This window comes from Oncorhynchus mykiss, chromosome 7, assembly GCF_057628025.1.
Source record: "Oncorhynchus mykiss isolate SJ-2025 chromosome 7, ASM5762802v1, whole genome shotgun sequence".
NCBI classification, from domain to species: domain Eukaryota; kingdom Metazoa; phylum Chordata; class Actinopteri; order Salmoniformes; family Salmonidae; genus Oncorhynchus; species Oncorhynchus mykiss.
The window spans coordinates 20,565,068-20,584,303 of record NC_143028.1 but is presented as its reverse complement, the minus strand read 5'-3'; the positions used below and the strand labels follow the sequence as shown (position 1 = coordinate 20,584,303).

At 44.9% G+C, this 19,236-nt stretch overlaps 1 protein-coding gene across 4 annotated transcripts in view; it reads left to right on the top strand.

The window, feature by feature from the left end:
- The window catches only part of pard3ba (par-3 family cell polarity regulator beta a), a 184,761-nt gene that overhangs the window by 72,695 nt on the left and 92,830 nt on the right, over positions 1-19,236 (top strand). For all 4 annotated transcript variants that reach the window (XM_036983066.2, XM_036983071.2, XM_036983070.2 and 1 more), the window contains 5 exons: positions 5,434-5,520; positions 5,647-5,772; positions 6,747-7,243; positions 13,880-14,019; positions 14,395-14,523. In XM_036983066.2, coding sequence (XP_036838961.2) covers positions 5,434-5,520; positions 5,647-5,772; positions 6,747-7,243; positions 13,880-14,019; positions 14,395-14,523 — 979 coding nt within the window. The remainder of the gene's footprint in view (positions 1-5,433; positions 5,521-5,646; positions 5,773-6,746; positions 7,244-13,879; positions 14,020-14,394; positions 14,524-19,236) is intronic.

Here is a 19,236-nt window from a genome sequence, read left to right as displayed (position 1 = left end):
TGCAGTATAATGACTAGTGAAGGGTTGTTGTTCTGAGAAAGGACAGAACAGAAGACAGTCGCTGTGGGAAGTCCGGGGATATGTTAGAATTGACTACCTGTTGTATCTGGGTGGAATGGGTCAGGTTTATTACCTGCATGGCTGGCATCATTTGAGGAGAGGACTCCTCTGTCTCTGTCACACTGTCCTTTTTAACCTCCGCAAGGGTCACACACACACACACAACCAAACTGCATACATACGGTACTGGATTGTACTGTGCACAACCTCAATCAAATGACATTCACACCAATTATGTCCACTATACATTCAGGCGAACACACATTCACACAGCCTTACCTAAATTGTATGCATGCAAACATGCATCCATACTAGTGCATGTACAGTACCTTTAAAATTATAAATATTCACCTACCTACCTTTTAATTTAGTTGTCTAAATGCACAGTTGCTGACAAATCACGCGCGCACACATGCATGCTTTCTCTCTCTCTCTTTTGCTCTCTGTCACTAACGCGCGCACACAAACACACACACCCTTCTTTCCTCCGTTGTTCCTCCTTGGCAGACCTACCTTCAAGCTCATTTGTTTGTCTATTAATGTAGCCCTCAGGAAACAGCAAATGGATCTGAAGTGGATGCTGGGGAGAGGGCGAGTGTGTGCATCTGTGTTTCTCTAGTGTGTGTGTGCCACTGTGTGTGTGTGTGCCACTGTGTGTGTGTGTGTGCCACTGTGTGTGTGTGTGTGTGTGTGTGTGCCACTGTGTGTGTGTGTGTGTGTGTGCCACTGTGTGTGTGTGTGTGTGTGCCACTGTGTGTGTGTGTGTGCCACTGTGTGTGTGCCACTGTGTGTGTGCCACTGTGTGTGTGTGCCACTGTGTGCGACATGTTCTTTCTGCTCTCCACTAACACATGGTCCTATGTTGTTGACCAAGGCTTATACGATAGACAGTTGATTACCTTGCTCATTCAGGTTGATTTGCTTACGTCTAATTTTCCCTCGTCCTCCCTTTCATCCTTTTATTCCTCTTTTGCTGACTTGCCTAATGCTCCTCCCTCCCTCCCTCCCTCTTACTTTTTCTTTGATGCATAACCACTGTAATCAGGCTTCTGTTCTCCTCCTCTCTCTCCCTCTTTCTCCCCCTTCCTTCCCTCCCCCTCTCCTGTCTGTGTGTATGAGTGACAGTCAGTTCTCCTGTGTTCGTAGCAGACCCCCCCCCCCCCCCCCCAGAGCCACACAACTAATTACACTGCCCTAATGAGCACAGTGCAGGACAGGCAGCCAGCCAGCAGGTCATCCCTGGTGTGTGTGTGTGCGCGAGAGAGGGAGAGTGTTTGCGTTTGCGTGATTTGATTGGATTTATTTGTATTATAGTGGCATCCATCTTCAGGATGCCCAGCCCACATGGGCCTATAAGACAATGAGTACGTTTCCATCACACCAGTCATTTGATATTGAACTGATTATGGCTGTAGGCTGAGTATGGTAAGTCATTTAAACACTTTACTCTGCTACACTTCAAAGGTCAAAAAATGTATCAAAGAAAGCATACACTGATTAAAACACCTTGTTGTCTGAGCTAGTTTTCAAATGATTAGGACATGTCAACAGCTTAATCAGCGTTCCAGCTGTGTATTTGATCTGCGCCTGTGCCGGCAATGGTAGCGCAAGCCTCGCTCTTATGTGCGAATGACGAGAGTTAAAATAAGTCGGAAGTTTACATACACTTAGGTCGGAGTCATTAAAACTCGTTTTTCAACCACTCCACAATATCTTGTTAACAAACTATAGTTTTGGAAAGTCGGTTAAGACATCTACTTTGTGCATGACACAAGTCATTTTTCCAACAATTGTTTACAGACAAATTATTTTACTTATAATTCACTGCATCACAATTCCAGTGGGTCAGAAGTTTACATACACTAAGTTGACTGTGCCTTTAAACAGCATGGAAAATTCCAGAAAATTATGTCATGGCTTTAGAAGCTTCTGATAGGCTAATTGACATAATTTGAGTCAATTGGAGGTGTACATCTGGATGTATTTCAAGGCCTACCTTTAAACTCAGTGCCTCTGCTTGACATCATGGGAAAATCTAAAGAAATCAGCCAAGACCTCAGAAAAAAAATTGTAGACCTCCACAAGTTTGGTTCATCCTTGGGAGCAATTTCCAAACGCCTGAAGGTACCACGATCATCTGTTCAAACGATAGTACGCAAGTATAAACACCATGGGACCACGCAGCCGTTATACCACTCAGCAAGGAAGAAGCCACTGCTCCAAAACCGCCATAAAAAAGCCAGACACTACGGTTTGCAACTGCACATGGAGACAAAGACCGTACTTTTTGGAGAAATGTCCTCTGGTCTGATGGAAACAAAAATAGAACTGTTTGGCCATAATGACCATCGTTATGTTTGGAGGAAAAAGGGGGAGGCTTGCAAGCCAAAGAACACCATCCCAACCGTGAAGCACGGGGGTGGCAGCACTTCACAAAATAGATAGCATCATGAGAAAGTCAAATTATGTGGATATATTGAAGCAACATCTCAAGACATCAGTCAGGAAGTTCAAGCTTGGTCTTACATGGGTCTCCAAATGGACAATGACCCTAAGCATACTTCCAAAGTTGCAAAATGGCTTCAGGACAAGTAAGTCAAGGTATTGGAGTGGCCATCACAAAGGTCTGACCTCAATCCCATAGAAAATGTGTGGGCAGAACAGAAAAAGTGTGTGTGAGCAAGGAGGCCTAGAAACCGGACTCAGTTACACCAGCTCTGTCAGGAGGAATGGGCCAAAATTCATCCAACTTATTGTGGGAAGCTTGTGGAAGGCTACCCGAAACGTTTGACCCATGTTTAAGAATTTAAAGGCAATGCTACCAAATACCAATTGAGTGTATGTAAACTTCTGAACCACTGGGAATGTGATGAAAGAAATAAAAGCTGAAATAAATAATTCTCTCTACTATTATTCTGACATTTCACATTCTTAAAATAAAGTGTTGATCCAAACTGACCTAAGCCAGGGACCTTTTACTAGGATTAAATGTCAGGAATTGTGAAAAACGGAGTTTAAATGTATTTGGCTAAGGTATATGTAATCTTCCGACTATGTCCGAACTCCGAATAGGCTTCGCAAAAATAACATTGTCGCTGTGGTCAAATTTAGATTTTGGTTGTTGATTTTCTGCATTTATTTAAGTCCCATCAGTAGCCTGATTTCAGATGCGTCCATGTAAACAGGATTATTAGGGGAATCATTGTTCTTGCAAAGCCTGTAAACGTTTTAAACTATTTAAGTATTTATTTAAGTTCACCTCTGTGTATTAATGTAGTCGTAAGTTTGGTATTTAAAATTGTCATTTTGGAGTCACTTTTATTGTAAATAAGAATTAGAATGTTTTCAACACTTCTACATTAATTTGGATGCTACAATAATTACGGATGATCATTAATTAATTGTGAATAATGAGTGAGAAAGTTGCAGAGGAACCAAGGTCATACCCGCAAAAAAGTTTAACCTCCCCTGGTAATGGTAATGGTGAGAGGTTAACCTCCCCTGGTTCTGGTAATGGTGAGAGGTTAACCTCCCCTGGTTCTGGTAATGGTGAGAGGTTAACCTCCCCTGGTTCTGGTAATGGTGAGAGGTTAACATCTATTGGGGGCATATTTGTGCCTCTAACTTTCTCACTCATCATTATTCACGATTCGTTCAGGATCATCCGTAATCTTTTGATGCACATTTAAGTGTGTACGTGTGTAAATTTGTGGTCAGCCAGATCTAATCATTAGCTCCATACCCTTGCTCAGTGGTGTGTTGGTAAATCTATGCAGGTTCTCTGTGGGAATCCTTCCCCACTTGTCTACTAGGGTCTAATGGCAGCCTGGTGTGTGTGTGTGTGTACCCGATAAAGAGGGTGTGTGTGTATACAGTCTTGGAATGCTTCCCAAATGATACCACATTCCCTCTATAGTACACTACTTTTGAACAAAGTCATAGGGCTCTGGTCAAATGTAGTGCACTATAGAGGGTGCCATTTGGGACACACATTAGGTCTAAGGACAGCCTGCCATGTGGCCTGAAGCCAATCATGTTCGAAAGGCAAGCAGCTAAACCTAGCGTCACACACCTCTCCGCTCCACCACGCTCCAGCGCCGTACTTACACAACCTGACAGGGCAGGTTTCACACGCTTGCATAAACGCAGCTGGACCATGTAAATGGCAGTTAATTCACCTTGACCTTGTCCACTCAACAACTGTCTGTCTCAGAGAGCTAGTGAAGGGGGAGAGAGAGTGACTGTATGTTTCTGTCTTTGTGTCCCAAGGGTTAAAGCTCTGTCACTGAGACGGATATCCATCATATGGATTCTGGAGAGGTCGTTTTTGCGATCTGTGTAGATAAATAAAAATCTCGGGGGGAGGGGGGTCTGGTTTGGAGATGACAGCTTAATACAGGGAAGCATGTCTGTTCTACACAATAAATGCTGTAATAAATGTATTCTCAAACATGTCATTTTTTCTGTTACGCTTTGTGTACTGAACTGACATGCATGATTGTTGCTGACACTGATGTCCAGACGAAGGGAATGAAACGGTCGATAATGTTCCACCACCACCACTGCGGCGCTCAACTAAAACGGTGGTGCGTGGCTCACTGCGACTGCTGGGAAAGTCATTAAGACTCAACTTGATCACTCGGGATTTAACTTTCCAGTGCTGCTATTTTTTTTTGCCATGTAATGTTATGAAAACAAAACCAGACAACCTACTAGTAGAAGAGTTGACCTATTTACCTAGTTGACTTGTTGTGTGTCCTATGAGAGAGAAATAGTCTTCCCAAGGCACGTTGAAGTTGTCAGTGGGAGGAGACATGTATTCTGACAAGCAATCATTATAACAATCAGGATGTTGTGTCCAATGGGGTAAATGCAGATGGACCAACCCCATGTGTCGGCCTATATTTACTGCCACGGTGCTGCATCATTTGGGGTACAGGTGATAATGCTTATGGCTAATGGCACATCTGATAATATAGCCTATCCATATCAGATGTGCTAATGGCTCAAATTTAAACATAATCATTTGTACGTTATTTTTTTTACCAGTATGTTCTTGGGCTAATTTCTGAAGGTGGAAATGATATTTTTTGAATGTGTCAGTATAATTAAATGTTTATTCATTTGGGAGTAGAATGTCCCTTTAAAAACTCACCGGGCCCCCTAAACAATGGGATTGGAATTGGTCTAACGTGCAGGTAAATACATGTACAAAATGATCCTCTTTCCCTAGAAGCATGATGGTCTTTACTTACTGAACGCACTCTAGATAAGTGATGTGGGTGTGTTTGTATTACTGTGTGTGTGCCTATTTGTGTGTTCCTGTTAACATTTTTGTGTGTGAGTGAGAGAGTTTGTGTTTTGTCTCTGCAGCCCCCTGACCGAGACGGTGGAACTCTCTGGAGAACAGGGGCCGCTGGGGATCCACGTCGTCCCTTACTGCTCCTCACTGAGTGGACGGTGAGGAACACACACATTTACTTTCTGTCACTCACTGTAACTCACTCACTTTCTAGCACATTCTCTCCCCATACATTGAAGACTGTTTGTGTGTGTGTTCAAACTGTATTTATCATCCATTCTCAGGACCCTGGGCCTGCACATTAAAGGTATCGAAGCGAACAGTCGTTCCAAGAGAGAGGGCATATTCCAGGAGGATGAGTGCATCGTTCAGATTAACGGCACCGAGCTAATGGACAAGACATTTGCCCAGTACGTACCTCGGCTCTACGCTATCGCAGGAAGAGTCTCAAATGTCTCCGTAATCCCTTTATAGTGCACTCCTTTTGACCAGGCCCGTAAGTCCCTGGTCAAAAGTAGTGCACTATGTAGGGGAATAGGTTGCCATTTGAGACTCATCCTTGTATCATTTTGGATGCAAGCCTGCGCTACACTATCCCACATCTACCATTGTGAGGCCGGTCTGTCACTCAGTTTCCCTTTTCTTAGGAGCCCATAATCCCTGCTCTTACAAATCCTCCGTATTTCTGGATTTATCTCGCACCACATCTCCACAGCAACAAAAGAGTGTGAGAGAGAAAACGAAAGCGAGAAACACTCATTCTCTCGCCTCACTGTTGTCGGGAATAGGTTAATTTGGTACTATCACAACATTGGTTAGGCTTCAAAAAGAGTGGGACAGTAGCTGTGAGGGCTAGTGAGTGTGAAAGATAAGGGAGAGACAAACAGTAAAAAGAGAGAGAATTGGGGGTGTATCAAGGAGGATTGTCTAATGCCCTAACTGAATGAAATGCCCAGTAAAAGAGGTGGACCTTGTTAGGTCTGATAATTTAGCCCAGAAGAGACTTGACAATAGGTCTGACACTGCTAGCCTGGTCCTGGATAACCAGTTGCTACTAGTGACTACTACTATAGATTACTTGTCTAAAGACTACCTGTCTCTAGCAAATTGACTCTTGATGGTCTAGTCTGTGACCGTTAGTCAATGCGGGTGTTGAACATAGTAAGCTTGAGTTTGTACTGGTGTTGATACCTCTGTGGTGTTGAAGCTCTGTGCTTGGTGAACTAGTAACTACTACTAGAGTGACAGTGTGATCTTCCAACACATTTCCATAAATACATAGGGAAAAACTGTACAATCAAGTCTGATGTCACAGTATTCTCAACCTTCAGTCATGTCCTCCGAAGACGGACATTCATGATGTCTCTTCCTCCCACACCCACAGGTCACAGGAAGTGTTCCGTCAGGCCATGTGTTCCCCTCTGGTGCGCCTGGAGATCCTGCCGCTGGACAACAAGCAGCGCTACGAGAAACGCCTCATCGGGCAGCTCTTCACCGACGGTCACGACTCCATCCCCAAAGCTAAGAGCCCCCTCATGATCCACCAAAAAATGGACGCTAAACCAGAAGGGAAACCAGAACAGATCAATCCCAAACTGGAGCCGAGACGTCCAGACCTCCATGTCCTCCGCTCCAAGAACCCCGATCTGCCAGCCTCTCTCACCCCGCTAGGGGAGCACCAGACTGGGCACGTCCCAGAGGAGATGCCCCTCACTGTGTCCCCAGCCCCGGTGGTCAGGGATCGGGATGGGGCCTCCCCTACGGCGGTGGGGGGCAGCGAGAGCCCTCTGCCCCGGGGAAAGAGTCCCACGGGGCTCCCTAACCTGGCCAACCTGACCAACCAGAAGGGAGGCCGGAAGCTGAAGATTGACCTGAAGAAAGGTATGGAGGCACTATGGAAAAGGGGGACACTACAGCTGTGTTCAAATACCCATACTAACATACTACATACTTAATGAGTATATACCATTAGTTAATTTTTTAGTATACAGGAAATGAACAATATCGTATCAGTTGAGTGTAATAGAGCTTCGATTTGGAGTGCCAGAGTGCGCTCTCGACCAGAGTTCAGAGCGCACACTGGACACTCTGGTCGAGGAGTAGGGTTGATCAGAGCGTTCAATGGCAGTCAAGCACCCAAGCTAACTGACTAACGTTGTCTAGCTACTTCCAGACACGAATGAGAGAACACTTCACTGACCATTTTACTCTTCCTAGCAGAACTGGTTAGGCTGCTGCTGCTGGCAACAATTTAATTACACTTTTTTTTTTGCTTAATTACACAGGCCATATTCAACGGGTGTTGAGCTTTCGTAAATTCATCAGTTATTCTGCGCAATAGTGTTCTGAAATTGGAATAGATAGCCATTGAATCGCACGACTATACCACTTAGCAAAGAAGGATGTGAATAATCAAGTCAGTAAATGTTGGTTAGTTAGTTAGATAGCAGGTAGTTAATTTACTACCTGGCAAGTTCGATGTATTAGTAACCAACTAACGTTAAGTAACTAGCTAACATACCGGTACATACTGCTGTAATGCTATGCGGTTTGTAAGGATAGCATAGCTAACAAATATTCATCCAACATAATGTGTAACTTAACTTATTTACTTTATTACATTTTCTGAACATTTGTCATAATTAGTTTATATCCTCTCTCGTCGGACTTCCATTTTCTTCAAATCTGAAAAGTTATGAAGCCATGCCCATTTTCGGAAGAATTGCATTGTGGGGCGACAGGTAGCCTAGTAGTTAGAGTTTTGGACCAGTAACCAAAAGGTTGCAGGATCGAATCCCTGAGCTGAAAAGGTAAACATCTGTCGTTCTGCCCCTGACCAAGGCAGTTAACCCACTGTTCCCCAGTAGGCTGTCATTGTTAATATGTTCTTAACTGACTTGCTTAGTTAAATAAAAATACTACTAATAAAAAAGAAATATGGGCCCTAAATAGTGTCCACTGCATGTATACTTCATCTGGGAACTTTTGGCATACTAACTACAGTGCCTTGCGAAAGTATTCGGCCCCCTTGACCTTTCCGACCTTTTGCCACATTTCAGGCTTCAAACATAAAGATATAAAACTGTATTTTTTTGTGAAGAATCAACAACAAGTGGGACACAATCATGAAGTGGAACGACATTTATTGGATATTTAAAACTTTTTTAACAAATCAAAAACTGAAAAATTAGGCGTGCAAAATTATTCAGCCCCTTTACTTTCAGTGCAGCAAACTCTCTCCAGAAATTCAGTGAGGATCTCTGAATGATCCAATGTTGACCTAAATGACTAATGATGATAAATACAATCCACCTGTGTGTAATCAAGTCTCCGTATAAATGTACCTGCACTGTGATAGTCTCAGAGGTCCGTTAAAAGCGCAGAGAGCATCATGAAGAACAAGGAACACACCAGGCAGGTCCGAGATACTGTTGTGAAGAAGTTTAAAGCCGGATTTGGATACAAAAAGATTTCCCAAGCTTTAAACATCCCAAGGAGCACTGTGCAAGCGATAATATTGAAATGGAAGGAGTATCAGACCACTGCAAATCTACCAAGACCTGGCCGTCCCTCTAAACTTTCAGCTCATACAAGGAGAAGACTGATCAAAGATGCAGCCAAGAGGCCCATGATCACTCTGGATGAACTGCAGAGATCTACAGCTGAGGTGGGAGACTCTGTCCATAGGACAACAATCAGTCGTATATTGCACAAATCTGGCCTTTATGGAAGAGTGGCAAGAAGAAAGCCATTTATTTAAGATATCCATAAAAAGTGTTGTTTAAAGTTTGCCACAAGCCACCTGGGAGACACACCAAACATGTGGAAGAAGGTGCTCTGGTCAGATGAAACCAAAATTGAACTTTTTGGCAACAATGCAAAACGTTATGTTTGGCGTAAAAGCAACACAGCTGAACACACCATCCCCACTGTCAAACATGGTGGTGGCAGCATCATGGTTTGGGCCTGCTTTTCTTCAGCAGGGACAGGGAAGATGGTTAAAATTGATGGGAAGATGGATGGAGCCAAATACAGGACCATTCTGGAAGAAAACCTGATGGAGTCTGCAAAAGACCTGAGACTGGGACGGAGATTTGTCTTCCAACAAGACAATGATCCAAAACATAAAGCAAAATCTACAATGGAATGGTTCAAAAATAAACATATCCAGGCGTTAGAATGGCCAAGTCAAAGTCCAGACCTGAATCCAATCGAGAATCTGTGGAAAGAACTGAAAACTGCTGTTCACAAATGCTCTCCATCCAACCTCACTGAGCTCGAGCTGTTTTGCAAGGAGGAATGGGAAAAAATGTCAGTCTCTCGATGTGCAAAACTGATAGAGACATACCCCAAGCTGTAATCGCAGCAAAAGGTGGCGCTACAAAGTATTAACTTAAGGGGGCTGAATAATTTTGCACGCCCAATTTTTCAGTTTTTGATTTGTTAAAAAAGTTTTAAATATCCAATAAATGTCGTTCCACTTCATGATTGTGTCCCACTTGTTGTTGATTCTTCACAAAAAAATACAGTTTTATATCTTTATGTTTGAAGCCTGAAATGTGGCAAAAGGTCGCAAAGTTCAAGGGGGCCGAATACTTTCGCAAGGCACTGTATATCCATACTATGACTAATAGCATAGTGTATATACTCAATTCACGTCACAAATAGTATAGTTAGTGCTGTTGGTATGAGTATTTAACACAGCTTATGTGTTATAGAGCACACCGAGATGATCCACCACGTTATTGGTTCACAACATTTCGATCAAAACAGATCTTCAACAGGTTTTTGTTCTTTTGTAAAGGTAGTGGGTTGAATTTAGTTTTCAATCCAGTCGATTGAAATTTAAATCATGAATTGAATCATCGTAGAGAACAACGGACAAATCAGAGTTTTTTTAATTTAAACTGAATTCTTAGGCTGCGTTTACCCAAATCTCTTATTTTGTCATAATATCAGATATTTTTTTTTATTTATCTTTTTACCCCTTTTTCTCCCCAATTTCGTGGTATCCAATTGTTGTAGGAGCTTGTATCTTGTCTCATCGCTACAACTCCCGTACGGGCTCGGGAGAGACAAAGGTTGAAAGTCATGCGTCCTCCGATACACAACCCAACCAGCCGTACTGCTTCTTAACACAGCACGCATTGCGCCGGAGGAAACACCAAGCACCTGGCCACCTTGGTTAGCGCACACTGCGCCCAGCCCGCGCTGGTGCGCGATGAGACAAGGACACCCCTACCGACCAAGCCCTCCCTAACCCGGGCGATGCTAGGCCAATTGTGCGTCGCCCCACGGACCTCCCGGTCGCGGCCGGTTATGACAGAGCCTGGGCGCGAACCCAGGGACTCTGATGGCACAGCTGGCATTGCAGTACAGCGCCCTTAACCACTGCGCCACCCGGGAGGCCATAATATCAGATATTTTGCCAAAAGTTCAGAATTGGGCTGCCTGTGTAAACCCAGATTTAGAGATTGTGGTTGTGCTCTTCCATGATTAAAGCGGCACTCAGCTGAAGAAACAATAGCAATTTGGCATGGGGCTGGAGAAATGTAACCACTCTCAAATCGATAGTTTAGGTAGTTTTAACCATGTTTTGAGGCTATGTAGTGTTGTTGTACATTTACTTTGTTTACGAACATTTGAGTACATACATTTAAAAAAAAAAAAACTTTTATTTAACGAGGCAAGTCAGTTAAGAACAAATTCTTATTTACATTGACGGCCTACACCAGCCAACGCTGGGGCAATTGTGCATCGCCCTGTGGGACTCCCAATCACGGTCAGTTGTGATACAGCCTGGATTCGAACCAGGGTCTGTAGTGACACCTCTAGCACTGAGATGAAGTGCCTTAGACCACAGCGCAACTCGGGAGCAAACAAGCTTATATTTTGTGATCTGATGAGGTACGACAGTTGAACTAAGCTCATGAGGCATTTATAAATTATGTTCTTCAAGAATCAATGGGTACATAGCAGTAATTTAGAAGTCCAAAAATGGATGTAGCAACTAATGATTACCCCTTTTAAAGACTTCTCTCCCAGCGTGAGTGACTGCAAGGAGGTTTAGAAGCATTAATGGAAGGTAGGCAGAAGCTTAGCTGCCAGATGAGATTTGATCACTCGCTATCTTTTAGTATGCCTCTTTTGGCTTTTCTCCACCGCTCACCATGGTGGCAGTTTTCACTCATTGCTTGGAGGCACGTACACACACAGGCTTGGAGCTTGGAGCTTGTGAGAGCTTGGACACACACACACACACACACACACACACACACACACACACACACACACTCTTGAAATCACCGTGTCCACAGGGAGAGGAGCCATGGGAGGGAATGATATCTCAGGATACCTCTCTCTCTCCCTCCCCTCTCCTTCTTTCTCTCCCTTCACCTTCCTCCATCAGGCAGTGTGAGGCCTGCTCACACGTGAAATTGAAGGCAGCCCTCCTCTTAATCCACATAAGAAAACAGTTGTCTCTGGCTTTGAGGCTGAGGTCGCGTCCAGAATAGCACCCTATTGTCATTGTAGTGCTATACTTTTGACCAGGGCCCATGTGCACTTTAAAGGGAATAGGGAGGGGAGGGAGCAGAGAGGGCTCCACAGCAGACTGGTGGAAGTTGATCACCAGTTTACTCAGGAGGAACCCACTAAGCCCCGCACAGAATGCAGGGTGAGTGGAGAGATGTCGCCCTCCATTTATTGGCACACCAAGTGACCTTATTGCGACGTGATGGGATGATGTGGGGTCATGATGATGGGGACAGGTCTGTCCGTATTGAAGAAAGGCTCTGCTTTTTTGACTCCACAATGCAAGTCCTGCAGCCTGTAGTTTTATCTGTTCATTTTAGTATACTGTAAACGAACAGTAACCTTTCAGTTGTGCGTACTTGCTCTTCACCTGTCTAGCGAAAGTTGATGCTCTTGCTAGCTAGTTAGCATAACAAATGACTAGTTAGACATTTTGCGAATTTGGGTGTGTTCTTAAATTCAATCTGGATTGCTAGAGTGCACTCGTAAATTCAGAGCGTTTCGCACTCGGAGCGCACACGGGATGCACAGGCCGAGGAGTAGGGTTGATTGGAGTGTTCTGGCCTTATAACGGCAGTCAAGCACCCATGCTAATGTTGGCTAGCTAGCTAGCTACTTCCAGACACTGACCATTTTACTCTTCCGAACAGAGCTGGTTAGACAGTGTTCATGTTATCCAGAGCGTTGGTGACTGTAACTGTGCTGCTGGAAACGATGTAATTATGGTTTTTTTTGCCAACGTTTACTGACACCAGCCATATTCAACCGGTGTTGAGCGCTCGTAAATTCATTATTCTGCGCTCTGGCACACTCAGACGTGAGTGCTCTGAAATCGGAGTAGATAGCCAGGGCGAATTAACGAATGCACCCGAATGTCCATTGAGAGCGCACAATATATACCATTTAGCTACGCTAAGAATGACGGGAATAATCAAGTCGATAAACATTGGGTGGGTAGTTAGTTCGCCTATAGTTAATATACTGGCAAGTTTGATGTATAAGCAGCCAACTAACGTTTGGTATTGTAATGAAACAGGCAGGGAGCAGGTCTCGAACCCTCGACCTTCGAGCCTGAGGTCCGGCGCGCTATCGACTGTGCCGCAAAAGCATGCTCGTGCGGCAGAGTCGATTTCCGCGCTTATAAACCCAGGGTCGCGGACATAATGATGTAACGATCTGTTGTGTGGTTCGTAAGGACAGCGTAGACCTTGAAGTAGTGGTTCCCCTTGCTCTGCAAGGGCCGCGGCTTTTGTGAAGCGATGGGTAACGATGCTTCGTGGGTGACTGTTGTTGATGTGTGCAGAGGGTCCCTGGTTCGCGCCCGGGTATGGGCGAGGGGATGGTTTAAAGTTATACTGTTACACATGGTCTACACACAGCACTGACACACACACACTTACCCCACCAGACATGCCACCAGGGGTATTTTCACCGTCCCCAGGTCCAGAACAAATTCAAGGAAACATACAGTATTATACAGAGCCATGATTCCATGGAACTCCCATCCTTCTCATATAGCGCAAGTAGCACAGCAAACCTGTTTTTTTTTTTGTTTTTTTTTAACGAATAAAGCAACACCTCTCGGCACAACACCCCTCCCCATGTCACCTACTTGTGTATGTACTGACATATGTGTAACTGATAGATGTGCACACACTACATGTGAATATTTTTACATGTATTTAAATTGTGAAGTATTTTGAGTGCAGTCTCTTTTTCATTATGTCGGACCCCAGTAAGACCCCAATGGGGATACTAGTCAATCAACTCAAGGATGGGAAAGATAGTATAGCAAAGACGATCAGGATAACTGATCAAATCCATCTCTGTCCCCCACTCTATCTCTCTCTTGTTTTTTCATCTCTTTTCCTCTCTTCTTCATTCTCTCTTTCTTTCCCTCTCTCTCTGTCCCTCTATCGTTCCTTTAAAAATATATATATATTTCACTCCCTGTTTCTCTCTCCCCTCTCTTTTACTCTCCAGGTACCGAGGGGCTAGGTTTCACCGTGGTGACCCGGGACTCGACGGTCCATGGCCCGGGGCCCATCCTAATCAAGAACATCCTCCCCCGGGGCGCCGCCATCAAAGATGGCCGCCTGCAGCCCGGCGACCGCATCCTGGAGGTGAAACAGTCATTTGACCTTTTGAATTCCTTGAAAGTGCATCCTTCTTTCCTGCCATCCTTGAAGTAATGACTGATTCGGCATGATTCGATAGGTGAACTCAAGTGTTCCACCACATGGCATTCACCTGTCCATTCATTTCTAATCATCAGTGATTGCTTCATGGAATGGAGGAAGGAAGCACCTTTTCAAGTATTCAAACAGTGCCGTCTGTGGCTGATAAACGAGTTGTATTTTTGTTCCCGGAAGGTGGTCATTTTAAACCTTTTAAATATCTAGGTGGAAGTAAGTATTCTATGTATTTATAAGCATTGTGAAGCACATTGTGTATATACTGTACATATTTGAATACTTTCCTGTGATGTGTGTGTCTAGGTGAACGGTGTAGACATGACTGATCGAACTCAGGAGGAGCTGGTGGCCATGCTGCGCAGCACCAAGCAGGGGGACTGTGTCTCTGTGGTGGTGGTCAGACAAGAGGATCTCTTCCTACCCAGAGAGCTGGTGAGAACACACACCTTTTATCTCTCCTAGCCACCTCCAATTGCTCTGGACTCTGCATGATCTTTGATGCAGATAGGTTACCAGGAATTTCCACCTTTCCCCTCTTTGTCTTAAAAATGTTGTTACCCCTCAAAACGCCTTTCTCTTTCTATTACTATTGAAGGGCGTTCAACCTCTTTTGATCTTCCCTTTTGCCCCCTGCATGTCCTCACCTCCAAACAAGCACTGACACCCACACACCCAGCCGCAGCACACGTACCCAGCGCCCCATTCCTCTTCCTGCCCTTATCTGGGTTTGTTGACTCAGAGGCTGACAGGAAGTCACACGCACGTCCCTGCGGCCTCGCAGGAAGTGGTGCGTGTCGACACACACGGGTGTTAAGTGACCGTTTAGATGTGGCCAGAGACCTCTCTGACTCCTCGCCGAGTGGTGTGTTTTTACCCCTTTATCTAAATAAGCTGCCCGTCAGCTGCCCAGGTGGTACCCTACAGCAGCATGTGTGTGTCCTGTGTATAACTGTGTGTGTGTGTGTTGGTCCTCTCCGGAAACAGCGCTCTGTCCTTGTGTGCCACTCACTACTCCTGTGATTATTCACATTATTCCGTTTCCTCAACTTCAAAGCATTCAGGAGGGACAACTCCGCCGCTTTGTAGTGAACGATGCATATTCACATGGAACACGCACACACACGCACACACGCATGCAAGCACACACACAAGCATGCATGCACGCAAACATACACACACATGTGCACACACATGAACACACACACACAGTGCTCACATTAGCCCTCATTAAAATACCCTACATTTCCACAACATCCACACTAAAGTGCTTCTTCAATTCCTCTTTTGTCTTGTTCTTTTGAACTCTGTCTTGATCTGGGCTGTTGAAGTTAGAGGCCCTTAAAGATATACTCCTTATCGTCTCTGCAGGCCTCTTCCTCAAAGATAGTTTCATGTCCCTCAAGCTCATGTACATGTTCACACTCACTCAAGTTCAGCAATGCTCGCACACAGAACTTATGCAGGCAGCCACGTGCGCACACATGCACACACATGCACACGCACACACAATCAACCGCAACTCATTCCAATACCTTAAACTTCCACATTTAGATGCAATGGTGGTCCGTTGTCCAGTTGATGCATACATGTATAACACTTGTCTTCTCTCCTTATTATGCCTCAGTCACAACCCTAATACTGCAGCTGCACTCACAAAGCCCCCAACACAAATACCCATCTATTTAGCCTCAGAACATGACACCAGGCCTGAATACATGTTTATGAAAATTAAATAATCCTCCCCAACCCATTCTAATGTCATTGGGTTAGTATCTCCCAGGGGCCAATTATAGCTGTGTGTGTGCATATGTTTCTATAGGCTATAGTAGTGAAGGCCAAAACACATAAAATAATTCATACCTAAAGGGGACCTACAATTTCAAAATCAAATATCTAAATGATCCATGGTATGCCCCCCAGACGCCTCATGGGTCTCCCAGTCACGGCCGGCTGTGACACAGCCTGGGATCAAACCCAGGGCTGTAGTGACACCAAGTTTTGTTCACTCGGGAGAAAAAAAAAATGTAATTTTTTTTTTATCTGCGTTTCTTTTTTTTTTTGTAGGCCAAAAGCCGCCATTTACTGGCTAGCGAAAAACCTGGTGCGTGTGTGTGTGGACCATACTCAGGAGAATGGCTTCTTCTATGAGCCCAAGATTAAAATATGAAAAGACCAAATGATGAGATTGCAACGCATTTGTGTGAAGATGTGCATGTGATCAGAATTTGACTTTAAAATGCCAGTTAGACTCAACTACATTACATCCCACACTATTGTAATCAAATATCCTATCCACCCAAAGAACTGCGATCTCCGCTTTTGTGTGTGTTTGGTGTAAAATAACATGGCGTAGTGGAGCGACGGATTGACAGCTGCATATCCTGTCATTCACACAGAGACCGAATGACTCCCACTGTGCTGTTGGAAAAGGTTCAAGGCCATATCCTAGGACCTTAGGATATATCCTAGGACCTTAAAAGGCCATTTTAAAGAACAATTTTTAAGCCTTGAGACAATTGAGACATGGATTGTTTATGGGTGCCTTTCAGAGGGTGACAAATATAAGTGCCTTTGAACGGGGTATGGTTGTAGGTGCCAGGCGCAACAGTTTGAGTGTGCTGAGAACTGCAACGCTGGTGGGTTTTTCACGCTCAACAGTTTCCCGTGTGTATCAAGAATGGTCCACCACCCAAAGGACATCCAGCCAACTTGACACAACTGTGAGAAGCATTGGAGTCAACATGACGAACCCTGACAAATTCAGGCCCTTCTGAGGGCAAAAGGGGGGGGGGTTCTTAATGTTTTGAACACTGAGTAAACTGCCATCTAAATTACTGACACTTGCTCATTAATATTGTTAGGGAATATTCAATCAAATCACAAACTGGGCTGTCTGTCAGATGATCTGAGACCCTTGTTTAGAAGTAAAATGATTACAATTTCATTTGACATATGTGCGGAACGGGACTTTGGTTACTTAGACAATAAAAATAGGCGATCGGGTCCCGAAAGCGAAGCCTGGGACTATACTTAGGTGTGATCCTCGCCTTTCCAGAAGAACTTGATGATAAAACCTGATCTGGACTTGATTGTCAGTGTTTAGTTTGTCCCTCGGATTGGATTGGATGTGATGTGGATTTTTGGTTGGGGAGGTGGATGGATGTGCCCCCGGGCAGGATCGAGGGGTCACGTCACACAAGGCTAACCTGGAAGTGTGGTCATGAGACAGGAAGCGTAGTGGCCTTGCATCTAGCCAGACCTGTATGTTTGGTCGTGTTGGAGATAATTAAAACCGTGATGTAGCATGGATAAATTGAGACGGACTGATTTTTACAAATAATACGGAGTAGTAATTTGTGATGCAAGGTGATTTGTAGGACAACCAGTCTGGACTCGCCTTTAAAAGTGGTCCAACGCTCCATTTGTCTTTCTGTCCATCCATCCATCTGTCTACGGACGAGCTCAGCGTGGCGGTCACCTAATACGTCTGCCCACCCATCACGCAAAGACCTGTCAGCTCCCTCTCCCTTCTCCACTCCACTCTGCACTTCTTTTCTCATTGTTGGATTGGCACCAGGATGCTTGTGTCCTGGAACCGTGGTAGCTTACCACTCAAGGTGACAAACGCATCACATGCGCGCGCACACACACTAAAATGATCCCAAACATCAGCAATTTGGCTTTTCTCTCCTCCCCTTACCGAGGCACAGGTACAGAGAACAGAAAAACTCAACATTACTTCCCATAATTGGAGGACTTTATCCGTCTCCAATCGAGCGGTGGCGAGAGATACCTCATCTTAATTGAATGTCGCTCTCGTCGCTAATCTGCATCTTTGAAAGCGTCTATTTAGAAGCCCGGTTGACAAAAGAGTGTGTATTAATCGGTCTCCTTACACCCCCACCTCTTCTTCTTCCCCATGGGTAGAAAGGCTCCTTTTGTCTTCGGCGTTCCTCTGATCAGGGGTGGTCTCCCCTCCTCTTAAAGCCTGTTAACAAGCACTTGAGGAGAGACAATGAGGCGTGTTGTGCGCCAGCGGAGCCACAGGGCTCAGGAATGGAAGGGTCTGGCTCTGCCCCTAAGGAAGGTATTACGAGATATTAGTGCGGGGGGGGGGGGGGGGGGGGGGGGGAGATTGTGTGTGTGTGTGGACCACCAGGGGTGTGTCTCACACCGGGAGATTTAGTTGGCTGTATAAATGTGTTTTAGTCCCTTAAGGACATGTCTGATATTCGGTGGTCATATCTGATGTGTGTGTGTGTTTTGAACTCAGCCCCACCACACAGTGACTGCTCTTTGCATCAACAGATCAAACCAAAGGCATTCATCAAAAAATGTAACGCTTCTTTGGTTACAAAGTGCTGCTGGAAGATCTCTCCCCTCACGCTGACAATGGAATATCCTGCAGCTGTTACGTCTCTTTAGATTCCACCTCTCCTCTTCCCGTCCTCTCCCTTATGGATGTGTGTCAGGGATAGAGATGCCCAACGAGACCTGTCCATCTGTCACGTCTACTGTCAGTGTCAAGCCTGAGCTGGATTGCTGGATCCTTGCGTCTCACTGAGTCCGTTGAATAAAGACTCAATGGCGCCGCAGTCAGAAGGAACGCTTCCCATCTTTACTACTCAGTGTACAATGGAGCTTCCACAATAGCTTGAGGTGATTGAGCCTCATGAGAGTGGAGGCCCAGACTAGACTGCCCATTTGCCTAGGGGCTCTACCCAGGAAAAGAGAGGGTTGAGGGCGTAGGCTGAGGACCCAGGGGAGGGGAGGGGGGGGGACAGTGGGACAGTGGGGCTGGTTCTGTTGGCTAAACAAGGGCATCCTCAGGACTCGGGTGCATGTCACCCAACACCAGTGGGATTATAGTGAGAAGCCAGTAAAGCTACACTGAGCCGCTCTTTCCTGCCTCTGTCACTAGAGCGCTGGCCATATTGTATGGCAACCTGGGAGGTTCAAAATAAATCTGCTTCCAGTAACAGATAAGGTACGAAGGAAAGCAGCTCAATTAGTTTTTTTTTATATTGGGCAGCTGTGAAAAAAAGAAATCACAGACACTTCACATACACACTCTTGTGTGTCCCTTAGTTTAAAACACACACAATTATTGTTAACAAATGTAAACATATACAGTACACACAGTAT